This window comes from Sander lucioperca, chromosome 3, assembly GCF_008315115.2.
Source record: "Sander lucioperca isolate FBNREF2018 chromosome 3, SLUC_FBN_1.2, whole genome shotgun sequence".
In the NCBI taxonomy this organism is placed as follows: domain Eukaryota; kingdom Metazoa; phylum Chordata; class Actinopteri; order Perciformes; family Percidae; genus Sander; species Sander lucioperca.
In genome coordinates this window covers 4,763,450-4,782,679 of record NC_050175.1, presented here as the reverse complement: position 1 = coordinate 4,782,679, position 19,230 = coordinate 4,763,450, and the positions used below count along the sequence as shown (strand labels likewise).

At 44.6% G+C, this 19,230-nt stretch overlaps 1 protein-coding gene across 17 annotated transcripts in view; it reads right to left on the bottom strand.

Moving 5' to 3' along the window:
- kifc3 (kinesin family member C3) overlaps positions 1 to 19,230 on the bottom strand; it is a 90,954-nt gene that overhangs the window by 35,531 nt on the left and 36,193 nt on the right. For 3 of the 17 annotated variants that reach the window (XM_035999168.1, XM_035999169.1, XM_035999170.1), the window contains exon 1: positions 12,271 to 12,642. The exons of 3 other annotated variants lie outside the window; for them this stretch is intronic. In XM_035999168.1, coding sequence (XP_035855061.1) covers positions 12,271 to 12,471 — 201 coding nt within the window. In that variant the 5' untranslated portion in view covers positions 12,472 to 12,642. Of the gene's footprint in view, positions 1 to 79; positions 310 to 9,819; positions 9,971 to 12,270; positions 12,644 to 19,230 lie in introns of those variants that run through there. 11 more of the 17 variants (XM_035999182.1, XM_035999185.1, XM_035999187.1 and 8 more) reach the window with 6 other exon arrangements.

Below are 19,230 nucleotides of genomic sequence, written 5' to 3'. Positions count from 1 at the left end.
CTCACCGGTGGGGTCCCAACCAATCAGATGCCAGCCTCTAAACTGAACCTGTTGCTTCTCTGAGACGCTCTGCTCTCACCCGTCCACGTCCACAGCGAGGTATCCGCTCCGACGGATGGACGAGGCGCTCCCTGTCCAGCCAGCTCTTGTTGATCAGAGTTCCCACCCAGCCCAACATGCTGCCGCTGCTCGCTCATATCCTCTGAAATGGTCCCAGTCCGCCGCGCACACACAGAACCAGCGGAGGTAACCTGGCGCAGTCTGACCCGGGGTCAGTTAGCCCAGCGACAGTGTCTGCGCTGCATCTCAGCGGGGTTAAATCCCATCCGATCTCAGAGCGGCGTAACGATGAGAGGATGAACTAATCTGGTAATCCTCGCAGCAGATGGCTCTTTAACCCTCCACTGACCGCAGGTTAGATCTCACTAAGAGCTTAATCAACGCCTCAAACTCTCACTCTTCAGTCCCAAACACTCACCTGCTGATAACTACGGTCGGGTACTGAAACCCTAAACGACTGAAACCCTAAAGGACAGGATTCTACAGAATGACAACGCAGATTTCGGTTCCACTAAGGCTACATCTTTACTACTACGTTTTCATTTTTAAGAGACGTTTTGAGGAAAATAAATGATCTCCGTCCACACAACAGTTTTAGCTCTAAATTAAAAGGTGCTCTAAGTGATGTGATGCGTTTTTTAGGCCACAACATTTTTTGTCACATACAGCAAACATCTCCTCACTATCTGCTAGCTGCCTGTCCCCTGAACACACTAAAAAAACATCTCCTCACTATCTGCTAGCTGCCTGTCCCCTGACACTGTAAAAAAAATGCGGTCTCTGTAGACAGCCCAGGCTCCACAAACACCAACAAAAACAAACCGTGCTAACCTGCACCACCAAACATAACAAAGCCAGTCTTCCAGCCAATAACCAACAAGAAGGATTTGGGGGTGGGGGGTTAGTTGGTGTGGAGACATGGGTTCGAATCCCACTGCGATACATCAACCAATGTGTCCCTGACCAAGACACGACACACAACGCAATTGTAAGTAATTTTTTTGGATAAAAGCGTCAGCTAAATGACATGTAATGAAAATACTTTGAACGTCAACAAGAAGTGAGGTCACCCAACATCACTTAGAGCACCTTTAATAATAATTAATCATTTTTAATAACCTTTTACAGACAAAGTCACAAAGTGCTTTACATGATAACATTGTTAAAATAAGACCAGAACAGTAAAATGAGCAAGCAAAAAAAGAAATAAAATACCAATGGAAATAAAAAATGAAGACTTGAAAACCCAGTTACAAAAACATGAGACGAGTTTAAACAAGTAAGTCTTCAGCTGCTTTTTACAAGCATTAACAGAAACTGCAGAACAGAAGATAAAGGGAAGGGCGGAACGCCCTATTAGCAGAACTAATCCCAGCCATGCATTGTTTCCAATTTTCGAATGACAATGCAGAATTCGGTGCCTCTTTTCAGTGCCAGCTCCGCCATGTTTACTGATGTAAACGTTTTCATCGATCATTAATCAATCATTACAGGTGTTGTGCATTTGTTCAACAGTCAGTGACATATGGGACCCTATCTCGCACCCGGCGCAGCGCAAAGCCCGACGCAAGTGTCTTTGCTAGTTTAAGACTGACGCAGTGGTCAGTTTCCCATCCAGCGCCCACGTCGTTTAAATAGCAAATGCACCTGCTCCCATCTGTGGCCCATGGGCGTGCTGGTCTTACAGGGAGGTGTGTTCAGGTGCATTCTGGGCGTGCTGGTCTTACAGGGAGGTGTGTTCAGGTGCATTCTGGGCGTGCTGGTCTTACAGGGAGGTGTGTTCAGGTGCATTCGGGGCGTATTGCTATCTTGAGGCAGCGGGAAGTGATGGCACCATTGACCAACAAAAACCTGGTCTAAAGTCAATAATGCAGCATTTCATTGTTATTTTAACAGAGCATTAGTAAAATGCTCCTAGGCTCGTGCACAGCGCGCACACACTATGATTGTAACACACACAGGGACACACAGCAGCACACACACATGCAGAAGATTACAAATAAAAATATTACGGTGCTAATCCTCCATCATAATAGCAATGCTCCAAGGTCCAAACACACCTGGCTTTTAAAGGGAATGGGAGATGATCTCTGATTGGTTGATTGCATGTTACGCCCAAACACCCCTCTGATTAATGAAGACACTAAGTACAACCCTTTAGAACCATGCACCCGGCACACGGAGCCTTTTTTCCACCGTCAAACTAGCAAAAGTGGATTTGGACACGCCCTAAACACAACAAGTGCAATTTGTTGGAAACATACTTATTATTTTTTTAATTCTCCATAGTTTGGCCAGCCCTGCAAGCTTTTACATGTCACAAACAAACAGTTTCTTTATTGCTTATTGTTATGAATAAACATTGATTAATTGCCCAATCACAATCCAATGAGACGTCTTCAAAAGGTCTGTTTGTGTCCAACCAACAGTCCAAAAACCTAACATATATAAATGTTTTTAAAAGTATTAATCTTTCGTCCTCCGGTTCCAAAACGCCCGGCAGGATTTCACAACAAATGAGTTATTCATTCGTACACATCGACGTTCCTTTGGCAGTTAAAACCTCCAGGATAAGAAGGTATTAAACACACACACACACGGTGCTTTGTCAGGGTGGATTAAAGCTTTAAGGATGGAGTAACAGGCAACACACACACACACACACACACACACACACACACACACACAGTATATGAAAGCATTATTAATACTGACAACTGCTGACACATTTCTCTTTGCAGAACACACACACGTCGGGGAAAGTAAAACGCCACGTCGTGCAAGTGCTTTTTTTGACACACACACAGTGCGTGGCACTATCTTTGTGGGGACCCGTCATTGACATAATGCATTCCTAGCCCCTTACCCTAACCATCACAACTAAATGCCTAACCATAACCCTTACCCTCACCCTAACCATAACCTAATTCTAACCCTAATCCTAAAACCAAGTCTTAACCCTCAAACAGACCTTTAACCTTGTGGGGTGCAGCATTTTGGCCCCACAAAGCTGTCGGGAAATCACAAGTACGCTGGACTCCCGGTTTTTGGACCCCACGAATATAGTTAAACAAGCACGCACACACACACACACACACGAAAGCAGAAAAAGCATAAACTCCATGTTATGTTCTTCTTTACAAATTAAATCAATGTCTGACTGACTGACTGACTGACATGTGATGTTCATTCATTCTTCAATGATACATTGTGCAGCTCTAATATCTGCACATAGTAAAAACAAAGTTGATGATTTCCTTGTTGAGCTTTCAGCCGTGTGTCTGTATTTCTGTTTGTACTCTGAGAGCAACAAAACATCTGAGTCAGAACTAACGGAGGAGCCATGTGGGAGTTTCTCCAGCCTGCAGCCGACAGATTCCTGGCTGTCTGACGCCTTCACAGCCTGAAAACACTTCAGATCTGACTCTGGATCAGACTGACACACAGACAAGAGACTGACTCTGGATCACAGACACAGACTGACTCTGGATCAGTCTAACACACAGACACAGACAGACTCTGGATCAGTCTGTCACTTCCAGCTCTCTCCGTTAGAGGTGAAACATTCAGTTCTCTGCAGAGAAACTGAGACAGAGAGACATGGCTCCCCCCTGTGGTGAAAGCATCATATTACCGTGTGTTTTATTCATTGAGACTAACACACACACACACAGACCTGTGTGTTCTTCAATGCAAACCCATCAAAATAAACTAGAGTTACATCCTCTGTACATGGTCGTTTGTCTCCACTAACCGCTCAAGCTGCAGCTTGGCGGTTCAGTTTGGGAACGGTTTTGAATGTGTGCCATATACAGAGAATATAAGGAGTTACGGGCCAAACTATTATAAATGCGTCAACCAGTTTCACAGCAATAAAATCAGTGTTAGAGAACTCATTTTCTATTAAAATAACTTTGCAACACTACTAAACAGTTTAACGTTTGACATCACAAAAAAAGAAACTATTTCTGTATCTGCTGCTCTTACATTTAAATTAATTGAATACTTATGTGGCCTATAAGTGCCCACTCAAAAGACACACACGTTTGTTACACTATCTTTGTGGGGACCCGTCATTGACATAATGCATTCCCTAGCCCCTTACCCTAACCTTAACCATCACCACTAAATGCCTAACCTTAACCCTTACCCTCACCCTAACCATAACCTAATTCTAACCCTAAAACCAAGTCCTACAACGCTCTTCACAAGTTATTTAAATGATCAGTTCACTACTTTCATTGAATTTGGATGTTTTCTTCAATTTCATAGCATTTAGAGAGAAATAAATTGATGAAAAATGTCAGAAACAGCTTCAAAAACATAAAAAGGTGCTGAAAAAAAATCAACAAAGACATCAGGATCTGACAAAAACCAGGTGCCTGGGTGACCTAGTGGTAGAGTGAGCGGCCATATAAAGAGGCTCAGTCCTTGACGCAGAAGTTGTGGGTTCGACTCCGACCTGCGGCACTTTCCTGCATGTCATCCCCCCTTTCACTCCTAACTTTACGCCCTCACCGCTGCCGACTTGAGCTGCAAAGAAGCTCTGGCCGCCCGGTCAAGGACGCTGGTCAGAAAGTCCAGGGAAGCTGTTTGAGGCGTTGGCCGCTCTGACGTAGCAGCATTCTATGTTCATCATGGAAAAAGATCAAGCAGCCACTGCACGGCCAATACACTGACACTAGAAACCTTTTATAAATGACATATATAATGACAGAATGTGTATTGGTTGTTGGTCGCAGCGGTGTCTGTTAGCAGTTAGCTCGCTCGTTAGCCGCTGAACCGCAGCAGCATGCAGGCAGAGCGAGCAGCCGCCAGCTGTTGATCCGTGCAGGACTTCACCGTGAGCGGACTGTTTAGAGACCATGTGACCGGCAGGTAACGTTAACTGGTCCCTATACGCAAATATCATAAATGATAGGGAACCCAGCAACGGCCAGGATGAGCTTCTCCTCCTTTTTCTCTGAACTAATGTTTTGGTAGGAACCAAAGTTTACATCGTATGTTTCTCTGGAATCAGCCAGCGTGAAGGACGTCTATATTCCGATTGGTTGCTGCTGAACCGCGTCATAGCTCATTACCATAAAGTTGACCTACATTCAACTTTCTGATTGACGCTCTGGTCGCTCAAAACGCCCAAAACGTGACGCCGACAGATTTTCCGCTCCTTGCAGCTGAGAGAAGCAGCTTCCATTGAAAATGAATGACTTCCGTTATCTTTAAAAGATCAGGTCGGCGGCGGTGTGGACGGACAGTAAGCTGTCCTGTCACTAAAGGCCTAAACACAAGAAAAAAATCTTTAAAAGAAGGACAAAAACATCAGAGGGAAAGCGACAAAAGTGTCAAAAAAAAGACGACCACAACGTTGAAAAAGGGAAGTGTGTTATTAATAAATCTATAACAAATAAACATTACTAGCAGGTGAGTATCTAATGCTGCTGGAGCTCAGAAAAGATCAACATTTAGGCTCTTTTATATTCCAGAAAATTCTAGTGGAAATATTAAGAAACTGACAGTAAATCAGCAAAATCTGCAGCGCACCTCTCCTGCTGTTTGTCTCCTGGAGGTTTTAAATCCCTCCTCCTCCTCCTCCTCCTCCTCTAAACTGGGTCAAATCATCTCAAGGTTTTTGTTCAGTCTCCATGTGCTCAGAGTCAAACCCTGTCTGCTCTCTCACACACACACACACACGTAATACGTCTCACTATCTTTGTGGGGATCCGTCATTGACATAAAGCATTCCCTAGCCCCTTACCCTAACCTTAACCATCACCACTAAATGCCTAACCTTAACCCTTACCCTCACCCTAACCATAACCTAATTCTAACCCTAATCCTAAAACCAAGTCTTAACCCTCAAACAGACCTTTAAACTTGTGGGGTCCAGCATTTTGGCCCCACAAAGCTGTCCGGACCCCACGAGTATACTGGACTCCCGGTTTTTGGACCCCACTAATATAGTTAAACAAGCCCACACACAGCCACACACCCACCCACACAGTATATAGCTCTGCCCGCACATGCTGTGACAGGAGGGGGTGAGACCAGCGGCACATAAGCATATAAACCCAAAAGTGATCTACCTTCCTGTCTGTTGGCTTCAGTATCTGATGTCAGACTGATGTAAGACAGCTGGCGCTTAAACACCTCCCCGGATCACTTTCCTGTCAATAATTTAACCTCCGAGGGTCCTATCATGCGTCTGACGTGATGAATCTGTAAATATTCCCTCAGCTTTGACTCTATTTCGTCTTGAGTTGTGGTCACCTAATTACCAATTAACTTTCTTTAACGCTACGCTCGGAAGAGACCGTCCTCCCTGAGAAACGCCCCCATAAGTCATTTGTTCCATCATTCTGACCTACACTGAAAAATTATAAACGCAACACTTTTGTTTTTGCCCCCATTTTTCATATAAATGTAGTTAAAAAATACAATAATAAATAATAATCGATTTTCAAATATTGCACCTGTCAATACAGAAGGAAATATTCTGGAGCCTATTTTGCCGTCAATACTGCCGACGTTGTCTTTGCTGTAATCAGATCAGTAGAGATGCACCGGAATTGGCCGGTTTTCACGTGCTCGGCCACGCCCGGCGACCGGCAGGTCAGTCTGACATATGGTGATTTCATGCCGGTCAACGCTACAATTAACTGACAACATAAGTTATACCAGTTACAGTTCTCAAGGACGCACGCACACACGGACGCCACAGCACGGACACCACAGCACGGACGCCACAGCACGCTCTCATTCTCCTTTCTCTCAACTTTTCCGCTGTGTGTCGCGCGTACCCGCTTGCGGTGTGAAGCACATATCGGCGCTATTCTCCCACATGTAGGAACCTGGTGAATTAACCTGCAACATGTCAGCTGTTTGGGAATGAAATCGGAATCGCTAAAATCAGTATCGGCTGGCCTAACTCAAAGAAAATCGGAATCGGCCTAGAAAGTTGTAATCGGTGCATCTCTACAAATCAGTATATATTTAGGTTTATAATGGGAAACATCCATGTGTACAGACAAGGCTAGCAGCAGCAGCACCACGTCAGATACCTTTCTGGTGTGGAAAGACCTAGAAAACGCCACGCAGCCAGTGTGTAGGAGCCCTTAAACTCCATGCCTTCTCTTTTCTGGTGTTATATATATATTTTTTGTGATTGTTGCGGGCAAAAATCCTTGATTATGCGGCACATTTTCTTAAAAAATGCGATGGAATATGCAGGATATTTATACAATTTTATGCAATGAAATTGCGGGAACTTGCAAAAACGTCCGTTTCATCGTGGCTTCATCGCGGGGTTTGCAGCTTTTCGATGATGTTCACGTCGCGTAATTACGTCACTTCATAACGTTCCCATGGCAACAGGGGAAAATGGCTGCTCTTGTGTGAAGTAAACACAACATTTTTCAACTTCCTGCTAAGATGTGTGACTTTTTTGCAACGAAAATGCGGGGATTATGAAATCATGCAAGCCCCGCATATTTTGCGCGGAAATCGGCAATTTATGCGGCGAAAGTGCGGCGTATTTGAAAAAAATGCGCCCCCCCGCATAAATATGCAGACTTTGGCTGATTATGCATTGAATTATGAGATCGCATAATCACATTTTTCTGGAGGGACTGTTATACAGAATATCTGTGATGTCATATTATGTTTTTCAACCTCCAAGATGAATCGGTCATCGTGAGTGGCGTTGTAGAGGAGACGTAAATGATATTGGGAGTGTTTTAATGAACTGACTGGATGCTCTCGCTATTTCACTTCCTGCCCGGCTGTAGAGCTGCTCAATTATGGAAAGAATCATAGTCACGATTATTTTGGTCAATATTGAAATCACGATTACTCATTGACTTTTGGAAAGACGAATTATTGAATTTAAAAACAAACAGTTAAATCAACAGTGAAAACCCCTTGAACTGTGAAATTTCCCTCTAATACTTTTCCCGTTTTAGTTTTTGAGTTTTTCTCTCCATTCAGAACACAGGTCCTTCGCTAAGAGTTGACTTGCAAAACGTCATGTGCACAGACTCATGAATTGGCGTATGTATGACACGCCAATCCGTATGCCATTATTGCCGTGTTATCAAGACACATACTCATTTTTTAGCGCGTTTATCCACGCCGTTTGACTTATATTACCTTGCGATTGTGTGTGAATTTACATCGTAGAGAGTAGTATGAAAGGACGAAAATGTGACAGCGTGTGATGCCACGTGGCATACGAAAGAGCCACGTGGCGTGTATGTTTACGCTGTGACGTTGCAGACTGCCGTCCGCTGTATACAGCGTACACATCCACGCAGATAGCTCAAAATGCGTACAGATAACACGCCACTTGGCTTTAGAAAGTGGGTGTGTCTGTTTACGCGAAGTCATGATGCCACGATGTGCAAAATAATCGTTTTTCTCGGTTACTCTTTTTTGGGATCGTTAGGAGCAGAAATCGTGCCCTACCCTGCTGTCTGAACGCCCCGCGGCTCGCGTGAGAACAGACCTGGCATGTATCTTTAGCAGAGCGGAGAGCCACTTCATGATTCGGGGACGCAGCGAGCCGCGTCACTGGGGCAGTACCCTCGAAGGTACACCAATTGTACCCCTTTACAAGGGTACATACTTGTTCTCTTACAGTTTGTACCCTTTGTAACATAGACAAAGTACAAATGTGTACCTTATGATATCAACTATGACCCTTTCGGGGTACATCACCTTTATTTCTGACAGTGTACATCACGTTCTGTGTCATAGGGTAACCTTCAGGAAGTCACGTCTGATTTGAACCCAGACCTCCATCTTTTTTTTATCAACTTAACTCAGTACCTTCTCTTGTTTAGATATAAGGACGGAAGACTAGGTAGGTAGGTAGATAGATGGATACTTCATCGATCCCCAAGGGGAAATTCAAGGTCCCAGTAGCTTACAGACATTACACACAACATACACATACATCACAAACAGGATGATAAAATGACAAATCCACATGAATAATATGGTCAATAAATGAAAAGATACTAAATAAAAAAATCCACATGAATGTACTAAGGGATGTATAAGCATGAGAGGCTTGCAGTGACAGGGCAGGGACTGACCCTGTGATGCAGTATCCATGGTCAGGTGCTCTATGAGAGTGTGTGTGTGTGTGTGTGTGTGTGAGATTCAGTCTGCATGGTAAGGTGCTCTATGACAGTGTATGTCATGGTGGTAGTGCAGATAAGTCCAACAGTGCAAGGATAAAGTGTAGAGACCAGCATTACAAATAGACAATATAAGAGAATAAAGTAGACAGTAGGATAGACACAAATCAACAGTCAGTACTAGAGGTTTGAAGTAATATGGTTACAGGGTTGTGTGAACACGTCCAGCCTTTTTTTGGTGAGTGAAATTACAGCAAGCAGAAGCATGTCCTTATAGGTAATAAATAAAATCCCGGGTGCATGGGAAAAAACCTGTTCCAGTGAGCCACAGACATATGGGACACAGCGAGGATCATAGGAGGCACAACGGAGCCCAAATGTTACCAGACAAAAGCAGGATTATGAGGACGAGCGAGGGAGAGAAATAAAAGGTACGTCCTCTGAACACACGACACATGACACGTATTCAGGTCATCAGAAACGCAACGCTCTGCATCAGGTTACAGCCAGACCCCCCCCCCCCTCTGTCTGATCCCTCTCCGTCTGGATTCAACATGTCTGTTTTCAACATGTCTGTTTTCTCCATCTCTCCGTCTTTGTGTGCGGTTCTCTCGGTCCTTACCTCCTTCCCTGCGGCCTCGCCGTCTGCTTCATCCCTGCATCTTTTTCCTTTTGCTGCAGCTTTACACAGCGAAACACACACAGTCACACACTGAAAACAGCAGGATCAGTGTCAACGCCGCCCGACCACCCCCTCAACACACACACACACACACACACACACACACACACACACTTCCTCCCCTCTCTGTTCCCCTAGCAACAGCACAGCAGCATCACACCTCCTCTAGCCCCTCCTCCTCTCCATCAACGGATAAATATTTCAGCTTCAACTGAAGCGTGAGCAGCTGCTCCTCCCCCCGACTGAAATATTACACAGCCTTGTGTGTGTGTCTCTCTGTGTGTGTCTGCGTCTCTGTGTGTGTGTGTGTGTGTGTCTGTGTGTGTGTGTGTCTCTCTCTCTGTGTGTCTGTGTGTGTCTGTGTGTACGTGTGTATGTGTGTGTCTCTGTGTGTGTCTATGTGTGTGTCTCTGTGTGTGTCTATGTGTATGTGTGTGTGTCTGTGTGTGTGTGTGTCACTGTGTGTGTGTTTATCTCTCTCTCTCTCTCTGTGTCTGTGTGTGTGTGTGTGTGTGTGTCTGTGTGTGTCTATGTGTATGTGTGTGTGTGTCTGTGTGTGTTGTGTGTGTAAGTGTCTCTCTGTGTGTGTGTGTGTGTGTGTGTGTGTGTGTGTGTGTGTCACTGTGTGTGTGTGTGTTTATCTCTCTCTCTGTGTGTCTGTGTGTGCGTGTGTGTCTGTGTGTGTGTATGTGTCTGTGTCTATGTGTGTGTCTGTGTGTGTGTGTCTGTGTGTGTCTGTGTGTGTGTGTCTGTGTGTGTGTGTATGTGTGTCTCTCTGTGTGTGTGTGTGTGTGTGTCTGTGTTTGTGTGTGTGTCTGTGTGTGTGTGTGTGTGTATGTGTGTGTGTCTCTGTGTGTATGTGTGTCTCTGTGTGTGTGTGTGTGTGTGTGTGTGTGTCTGTGTGTGTTGTGTGTGTGTGCGTGTGTGTCTCTGTGTGTGTGTGTGTGTGTGCGTGTGCTTGTGTCTGTGTGTGTGTGCGTGTGTGTCTCTGTGTGTGTGTGTGTATGTGTCTCTGTGTGTGTGTGTGTGTCTCTGTGTGTGTGTGTGTGTGTCTGTGTGTGTGTGTGTGTCTGTGTGTGTGTATATGTGTGTGTATGTGTGTTGTGTGTGTAAGTGTCTCTGTGTGTGTGTGTGTGTGTGTGTGTGTGTGTGTGTGTGTGTGTATGTGTGTTGTGTGTGTAAGTGTCTCTGTGTGTGTGTGTGTGTGTGTGTGTAAGTGTCTCTGTGTGTGTGTGTGTGTGTGTGTGTGTGTGTGTGTGTGTGTGTGTGCGTTTGAGCTTCAGACACTCAAACATAACTGTTCATTCATGAAATAAAGAGTTCCTGTTGGCCTGCAGGATCAGAGATTAACATCATCAGATGGATCTGGTGTTACCTAACTGCTGATCTGACTGACAGAGACTCATCTACCTAACGAGTCACATTATGACCTGAAGCCGATGACGGGAACCAGAAACATCAGATCCCCCCTGAGGATACCGACATTAACCAGCAGGCACTAAAGCCATAGATGTGTCAGCCACTGGCCTCAGATTTAACACAGTATTCTCCTTCCCAACGACCACAGAGACACAGAGAGACAGACACACAGAGACAGACACACAGAGACACCGAGAGAGAGAGAGAGAGAGCGAGAGAGAGAGAGAGAGAGAGAGCGCGAGCGAGAGACAGAGACAGACAGAGAGACAAAGACACAGAGAGACAAAGACAGAAAACAGAGACAGATAGGGAGACAGGCAGAGAGACAGACAGAGAGAGACAGTCAGAAAGACAAAAAAATGTGGATCAGTGTTTCCCAAAAAGCCCAAGATGACGTCCTCAAATGTCTTATTTTATCCATAACTCAAAGATCCTCAGTGTCCTGTCCCAGAGGAGAGAAGACACTAGAACATACTCACATCTAACAAGCTGACATCACACTAGTTGACCTGTTTAATCATTAAAAAAAATGACTCAGACTGATTAATAGATTATCAAAATAGTTGGAGATTAATGTAATAGTTGAAGACTAATCGATGCATCTTTACTCATTTGTTTTTTACCCAGGTTGCTTGGACAATGGCCGGGTACAGAGTTCATTATCTTTTATGCACCGACCAAGTAGCTTCCTTAGCATCGAGTATCGAAAACAACCTCCTCGTTCAAAACCTAAGGAGCAAATCTCATCAGCATCAGTGAGCCAAACAGCACTCAGCATGCTTCTATCAAGATCTAGTAATGTCTGTGATTGGCTGTCTAACGTTAGACATCGTAGAGACACACAGGAAAAACTCTACGTTACACAGAGAGTACGCGGGTAGAATGTGTAATATTTTAATTTCTTTCCGTTAAAAAGTATCGAAGTCATAGGATACCCAGCCCTAGCTTTGCCTCAGTTCTCTATTGGCCCACCTGCGCTCGCTTCCTGCCTCCTCCTCGCCGCCGCGGCCCTGCAGCCCTGCAGCTCCTCCCTCCTCGCTGCTCCACAATCCTCCCTGAACGGTTGCTCTGCGCTGCTGCCTCCGAGCTTCCTCCTGCCTCCACGGCTCGGTTGTTCCAGCTCTTAAAGAGGCCGTGGAGGGTCAGGACCGCCAGCGTGCACAGGACGTACATCACGCCGGCCAGCGGGTCCAGTTCTCCTCGAAGAAACCAGTCAGACTTGAGGTTATTCCAGGTGGATGTTTAGGACAGGGTGGGAATAAACCAGAGGCTTCACAATAACGATATTATCACGGTATACCACTTTATACCGGTTCATACGGTACAGCTAACGGCGACTACAGCATATCCGTTTCCAGTGAAACGGAGCGAAAGCAGAAAATCCATGTTAGGTTCTTCTTTACAAATGACATAAACGTCAGACCAACTGACTGACGTGATGTGCATTCTTCTTAGAAAACCATTTAGAAATGTCTCACAAAATATTGTCTCTAGTAGTGTCTTATTCAACTCAAAATCGCAACACAAATCCAATCAGCGCCCATGTTTCGGGAAAGATTAGAATCAGGACTGACGCATATCGTCCAAGCCCTAAATATTTCTCCCACATCGTCCCAGCCGTGATCTGAAGCCAACCGGGTGAAGGCGAGTTTGTCCGGTCCAGGCAGGCGTCTCGTTCACATCTTTGCAGATTTTAATTCAGACTGAAGAAGCAGAACTCTGTGTTCCCGTCCAAATGTTTCCCCCGTCCTTGCTGAACGAAGGGGTATAAATCCTGCTGCTGTGTTCAGTTTGTTTAATCCACTCTCTCTCCTCTCTCTCTCTCTCTCTCTCTCTCAGGCTTTTGTATCTCACCTGCTTCACCTCTGTACCGAGTCCCGCCCGTCACAGTCCACAGCACATTTCCACAGAGCTGATAAAAACCTGTGAACCTTGTCCCTTCCTCTCTGTTGTTGTCGTCACGTCCACAGTTATTCGACAGGTAACCCGAGACGCCGGGCAACGGCTTTTCTCTCTCGCTGTAACTCAAGACACACTCACAGACATAGTCTTTGCGTCCGTTTCAACCCGCAGAAGTCACAGCTGCTGCGTCATAAACACACGTGTGAAACTTAATCCATTTGTGTAAATACATTCACCAAACGTCTCTTGAGTTTTTGATCAAAGTCCGCACATTGAAGGAAGGAAAGAGAGCCTGTTTTGGGTCACATAAAAGGAGAACAAATACTAAAGATTCTAGCTGGATTTTACATTTTGAGTTTGTTTGGCTGAAAAATGAAATGATTTATGGGCACCAGTTAGGATCAGAGTTTGATCTCTGATCAAACAAAAAGGAGAATAAAGAAGAACAAAAGACTTATTTTGGAAGAACTTGCATGTTTAAAAAAAACTAATTTGAGTACATTGAGTACATTACATTTGAGTTTCATTTGACTACTTTAAGTGAGAATCCTAAAGTAATTTTGAGGCGAGGATGCAGAGCTGTGACTATTTGTGCTTAACAAATGTGTGTGTGTCTCACAGATAAAACTGATATTAGTTTGTGAAAAGTAGTGATGCACCGAATCCAGGATTGGGCCGAATATTATATATTATTGTGTATATTGGGCTTTTTGACGGGGTTGGGTTTCTGCTGAACCTTAGAATTTTTTCCCACCGAACCCTACGCTTGCACTCCACGCGCTACGCTGGTCGCTGTAATGACGGCGCCGTTGATTACGGGAAGGTGCTTACGTAGGTGGAGCGTTCAATGCAGTAGGCTGTGAGAAAGTGAAAATATAACTCGTGAGCAGAAAAAGTGTAGTTTGGCAGTACTTTCAGTCAAAAGAAGGCCATTCAAGTCCAGCTACATGTTCAGTCTGCAATGCCGATTTGTCTGGTGGTGGTAAGGACCCTAAACAATACACAACATCACCGCTGTTATAACATTTGGTATGAAACATCCGAAAGAATACGAGTTGTGCATGAAGGAATCTACAGACAGCAGCCAAAATGCAGCAACTTCAGGTACGGCAAAGGAAGGACAGTCACTGTTTACTTCATTAATGTGTTTACTGTGTTCATGGTCTGAGGATGGGAGGAGGATTCGGTATTCGGATTCGGCAGAATCTTAACCAGTGGATTCGGCCGAACCTCAAAAATCTGGATTTGATGCATCCCTAGTAAAAAGTAGAAAACAAAATTGTAAAATGAGCTCAGACTTCAAAAGGGTCACAAAGAGTACAGTATGATAACTTCTCCGCTGTGTATCGGTCAATACGATGTGAGTTTCTGCAGTGATATCGTAACTTAAAATATCTGAAATTAGTCTGAATGAAATTCGGTGAAACGCCGATTTAAATATCAATTCCAAGAGTCCATGAATAAATGAACGAGACGCTGCAAACTTGCTGACGTTTGTTATCCATCACAGGAAAAATCCAAGTCATACACGGGATCCGTTCCCTCGCCGATCCCCCAGTATTTCGTCTCTGTCCTCCGGCTGCTTAGTTAGTTCATTAGATCACTGTTGGTCCGAGAGAGAAACGAGCAAAGACTCTTCTCTCTCTGTCCTGTTTTCTTCTGCTATTGAATTGAAGAATCCACAAATAAAAAGAACGAGATGCTGCAAACTTCCAGACGATTCTTATCCAGACTGTGTGAATGTTGAGTCCGTTAACTTTTTCTCCACGTTTGTTCCACCGGCAATCGTTAGTTCAGCGTCGGTCCAAGAGAGAGAAACTGTAAAGACTCGTCTCTCTCCGTCGCGTTATCCTCTGCGACATTGGCAGATTAAAGCCAAGGCAGGTCGATTGTAACTTTAAATAAAAGAACGAAGACGCTGCAAACTTTCTCCTTTCCTGGCGCTCTTATCCAGACTGACAGTAAAAATCCAAATCATATATTTACTCTGTTAACTTTCTCTCAAGGATTGTTCCAGCGCCGATCCCCCTTTATTTCGTCTCTGTCCTCTGGCTGCTTCGTTAGTTCGTTAGATCAGTGTCGGTCCGAGAGAGAAACTGTAAAGACTTGTCTCTCCGTCCAGTTATCCTCTATCTATCTATCATATGCTATCATATTGAAGAATCCACAAATAAAAAGAACGAGATGCTGCAAACTTCCTGACATTTCTTATCCAGACCGACAGCAAAAATCCAAATAATCTGTTGAGTCTGTTAACTTCCCCTCCATGTTTTTTATTGTGTCTGTCCTCCGGCTCCTTCGTTAGTTCGTTAGATCAGTGTCGGTCCGAGAGAGAAACTGTGTCTCTCTCCATCCCGTTATCCTCTGCCTCTGTCCGGCAGATTAAAGCCGAGGTAGGTCGGGTCTTCACCTCCATCAGGCTGAGTGAATGACAGAAATAGAGAGAGAGAGGGAGAGAGAGAGCCCTCCATTATGTGTGAACCTCTCTCACCCCTCCCTCCCTCCCTCCCTGTCCTGGGACCATCTGTTGTTTCTGCAGGATAAAACTCTGCAGAGGACCACGAACGCTCACTGATGATGTAACACGATGGTACTTCATGATGCTTTGATTATCTGCTGGACACGTTTATTAGAGCTTTAAATAAAAGTTCTCGTTCTGCAGGTCAAAGGTGACCTCGTTGATGAGCGTCCTGGAAACCTGCCCACCCCATCCTGCAGACTCTGTGACCATGGTGACTCAGTGGGAGCTGACAGTCTGAATCACAGCCAGAGAATCATGATGTATGGATCAGTCAAGACCTCGCTGTACACGGAGGCGACCCGTCCTGAAGCCTACGCTACAACAGTGCACAGAGAGAGTTTCTGGAAACTGTTCTGCAGCAACAAAAGAGGACGTTTCCAGTCCACCGAACGCTTTCAGGGTCCTAATGAAGGGGGACGGGGTCACAACGGGAAACTGAGTCAAACTGTCACACAACTAGGGTTGCACAATATTGACAAAATGTGATATTGATTATGAATATTGCAATATTGATTATTAATTTTGATATTTTTAAACATGTAAAATTACAAAAGTTGTGGGAAAACGTATAAAAATACAGTAGATTCACAAAAATATAGTGCACACTGAGACTTATGTACGGCTCCGTAGTTCAGCTGGACCACAGGTCGGACATAAAAATATTCAATATTTCCGACTCCAAAGTCTGCCTCATATAAACACTGTTTATTAAGTTGCGGGATAGCTACCGGTGAGAAACAGATGCAGGATGGGATTACTTTTGGCCACTAAAGTTTCCTCTTCAATCTGTTCTTTCGTCTTCTCCCTGAGCAATCATTTTCTTACTTTTGCATTCTGTCTTTTGCACCATTGACTCCCTTCACACTCTTTAGGTCCTTTCTTTTCTTTCTCTTCCGATTCGTTCATTTTTTTGTCTCTATCCATTTCTTCACTTACACTGTCACTCTATCGAAATATGCACACACATGGTACGCTACATAGGGTTTGTCACGTAGTGGCCCCGTGTGCTGATGTGTACTAACATGTGCAAGTGGCATGGTAACTGGCCAATGAAACATGATCATTACAGCGTTTCAAGCTCTAAATCAAACGCAACTAAGCCACACAGTCAACGGATGGGACGCAGCGCTCCACAAAATAAACTAAATATTGCATACTTATAAACTGTCGATATATATTATTGCGCATCGCGATAATAGGTTGTCCGAGAGTCATAACAGGAAATGGAGTTGAACTGTCATACAACCCTCCAATCAGTAGGGTTGGGTACCGTACTTTTTAGGGTACTGATCCAGTTATGTTATTATTAAAAGACATTTCCGAAAGAAGTAAACTAATGTATCCGGCTGGGGATGAGAGAAAATGCTTGATCTTCTGTAGAAAGCTCAAATATGTTTTGTAGCTCCCAACGGATTTCTTTGGGCCAAAAATGGCTCTTTCAATAGTAAAGGTTGCTGATACCCTGCATTCAAACACCACACACACGCACACACACACACACAAAGAGATTAACACAGACACCATCGCCAAAGTATAAACTTCAGGATGAAAGCTCTGCGTGGAGCCTCCTCAGAGCCATAAATCAGCCTTGAGAGGGCGATCTATTCCGTCCTTTCTGCACGTTTGACAGAGAGCTGGCCAGTTGCTAGTTGTTTAAACCGCTACAGACCTCCGTCACAACTCAGCTGGATCAGCAGCAGTTAGTAGATGTGTGTTGCCGCTACAAAGCTCTGCGACGCCAGCTACGGAGCACCAGTCACTCCGTCAGGCCAGCGGTAGTTGGTGGTTCAGTTAACCAAAAAAAGGTGACTGAGTACAGAGCACCACGAGCTGCCGGTCGTTTCAGCGGAGATGATGGTTAAGTTCAGGCAACAAAAAGTGAGCATTATGCGGTGACAACAGTTACGTTTAGTCACAAAACGACTAGTTAAGGAAAAAGATGGTTTGGGTTAGGGTCAAGAGGGTGGGGGTTAGGGCATTAAGGTTCGGTGTAGGGGGTTGGGGTTAGGTGTAGGGTGTTAAGGTTAGGTTTAGGGGGTTGGGCTGTTAAGGTTAGGTTTAGGGGGTTGGGTGTGTTCGGTTGTCCGAAAGGCACTGGCTGGGTTACGTTAGGGTTAGGGTGTTAAGGATAGGGTTAGGGGGTTTGGGTTAGGGGATGAGAAACTTATCTCGACAGCTTCGTTCAACGACTGGGCGGTCAAACTGGGAAGACAAAGGCAGAAGCACGGGCCGGTGCACGTCACTTGAAGTTCTCTATTCATGCATTTCCTACACGCTTACTTTTTAGGGTTGGGGGTTTAGGATTAGGGGGTTAGGAAAAACACTCCAAAGGAACACATTTCCTTGGTGAAAGTCTTTTGTTTTCCCCGGGAAGCAAACTCTGCTCCCTGGCCTGAAAGCCCTGTGGTTTATGACCCACCCATCCACCCACCCCAACCTTCTCGCTACAGAACCAAACACGTTGTTATACATCACCCGTCAATGTAGTGCATACAGCAAAAAATAACATGGAATGCTAACAAACTACAGTGCTTAACTTATCGTAGCTATATGAACGGATGGTTTCATGAGAACAGGCTGAGATGTGAGGTGCATTTTTGCCAAAAAAATGGCCATATCAATGGACGTCTTGTTTTGTGACCTCTCGGGCTAATTATTATTATTTTTTTTTTAAAGATTTTTTGGGCTTTGTTGCCCTTAATTTTTGACAGGACAGCAAGGTGAGAAAGGGGAGAGAGAGGGGGAAAACATGCAGGAAACCGCCACAGGTCGGACTCGAACCCTGGACCTCCGTGTCGATGCATAAACCCCTCAGCACATGTGCGCCCGCTCCACCACTGAACCAACCCGGTCACATCTCTCGGGCTCATTTCCATTGTTGATTAATCAGAGTTTCTCCACAATTAATCATGCAAAAGCACCAATTTAAGTACTGGGTGTACCAAAGATGTGTTCATAAGTTTCTTTAACATAAGTCTTTAACTTTACTTAGACACAGTGGTGCTTTGAGCACATCAGCTGCACCCAGTCCAGCCTTTATTGAAATAAACACATTTATTTCTGACCTGCCAACTCCATCAAACAGTAACCGATAGAAAGAATAAAACAATAAACTGTTCCAGAGAAAGTCAACCTGGGCTGAGTCCAGTAGAGCAGCATGCGTCAGTGATCAGATTGTGATAGGTTTCTGAGGAAGAGGGCATTTTAATCTTGCTCACTCACATATTGAACCGATCACATTTCAAAACAAAGCTATAAAGTTATGAAGGTTTCAGGCGTGTCAGTGACGATGATTAGAGCAGATTAGTGTCAACATGTTTCTCTCTTCATTTATTTAAGAAGCTTTTAGGAACTGCAACAGAAAATGTCCCCCAAAAAGTTTCCCATAAAGGCAACGTATGTGTGTGTGTGTGTGTGTCTGTGTTTGTGTGTGTGTGTGTGTGTGTGTGTGTGTGTGTGTGTACACGTTTGTTTGTTTCTGTGTGTGTGTGTGTGTGTGTGTCCTGTAA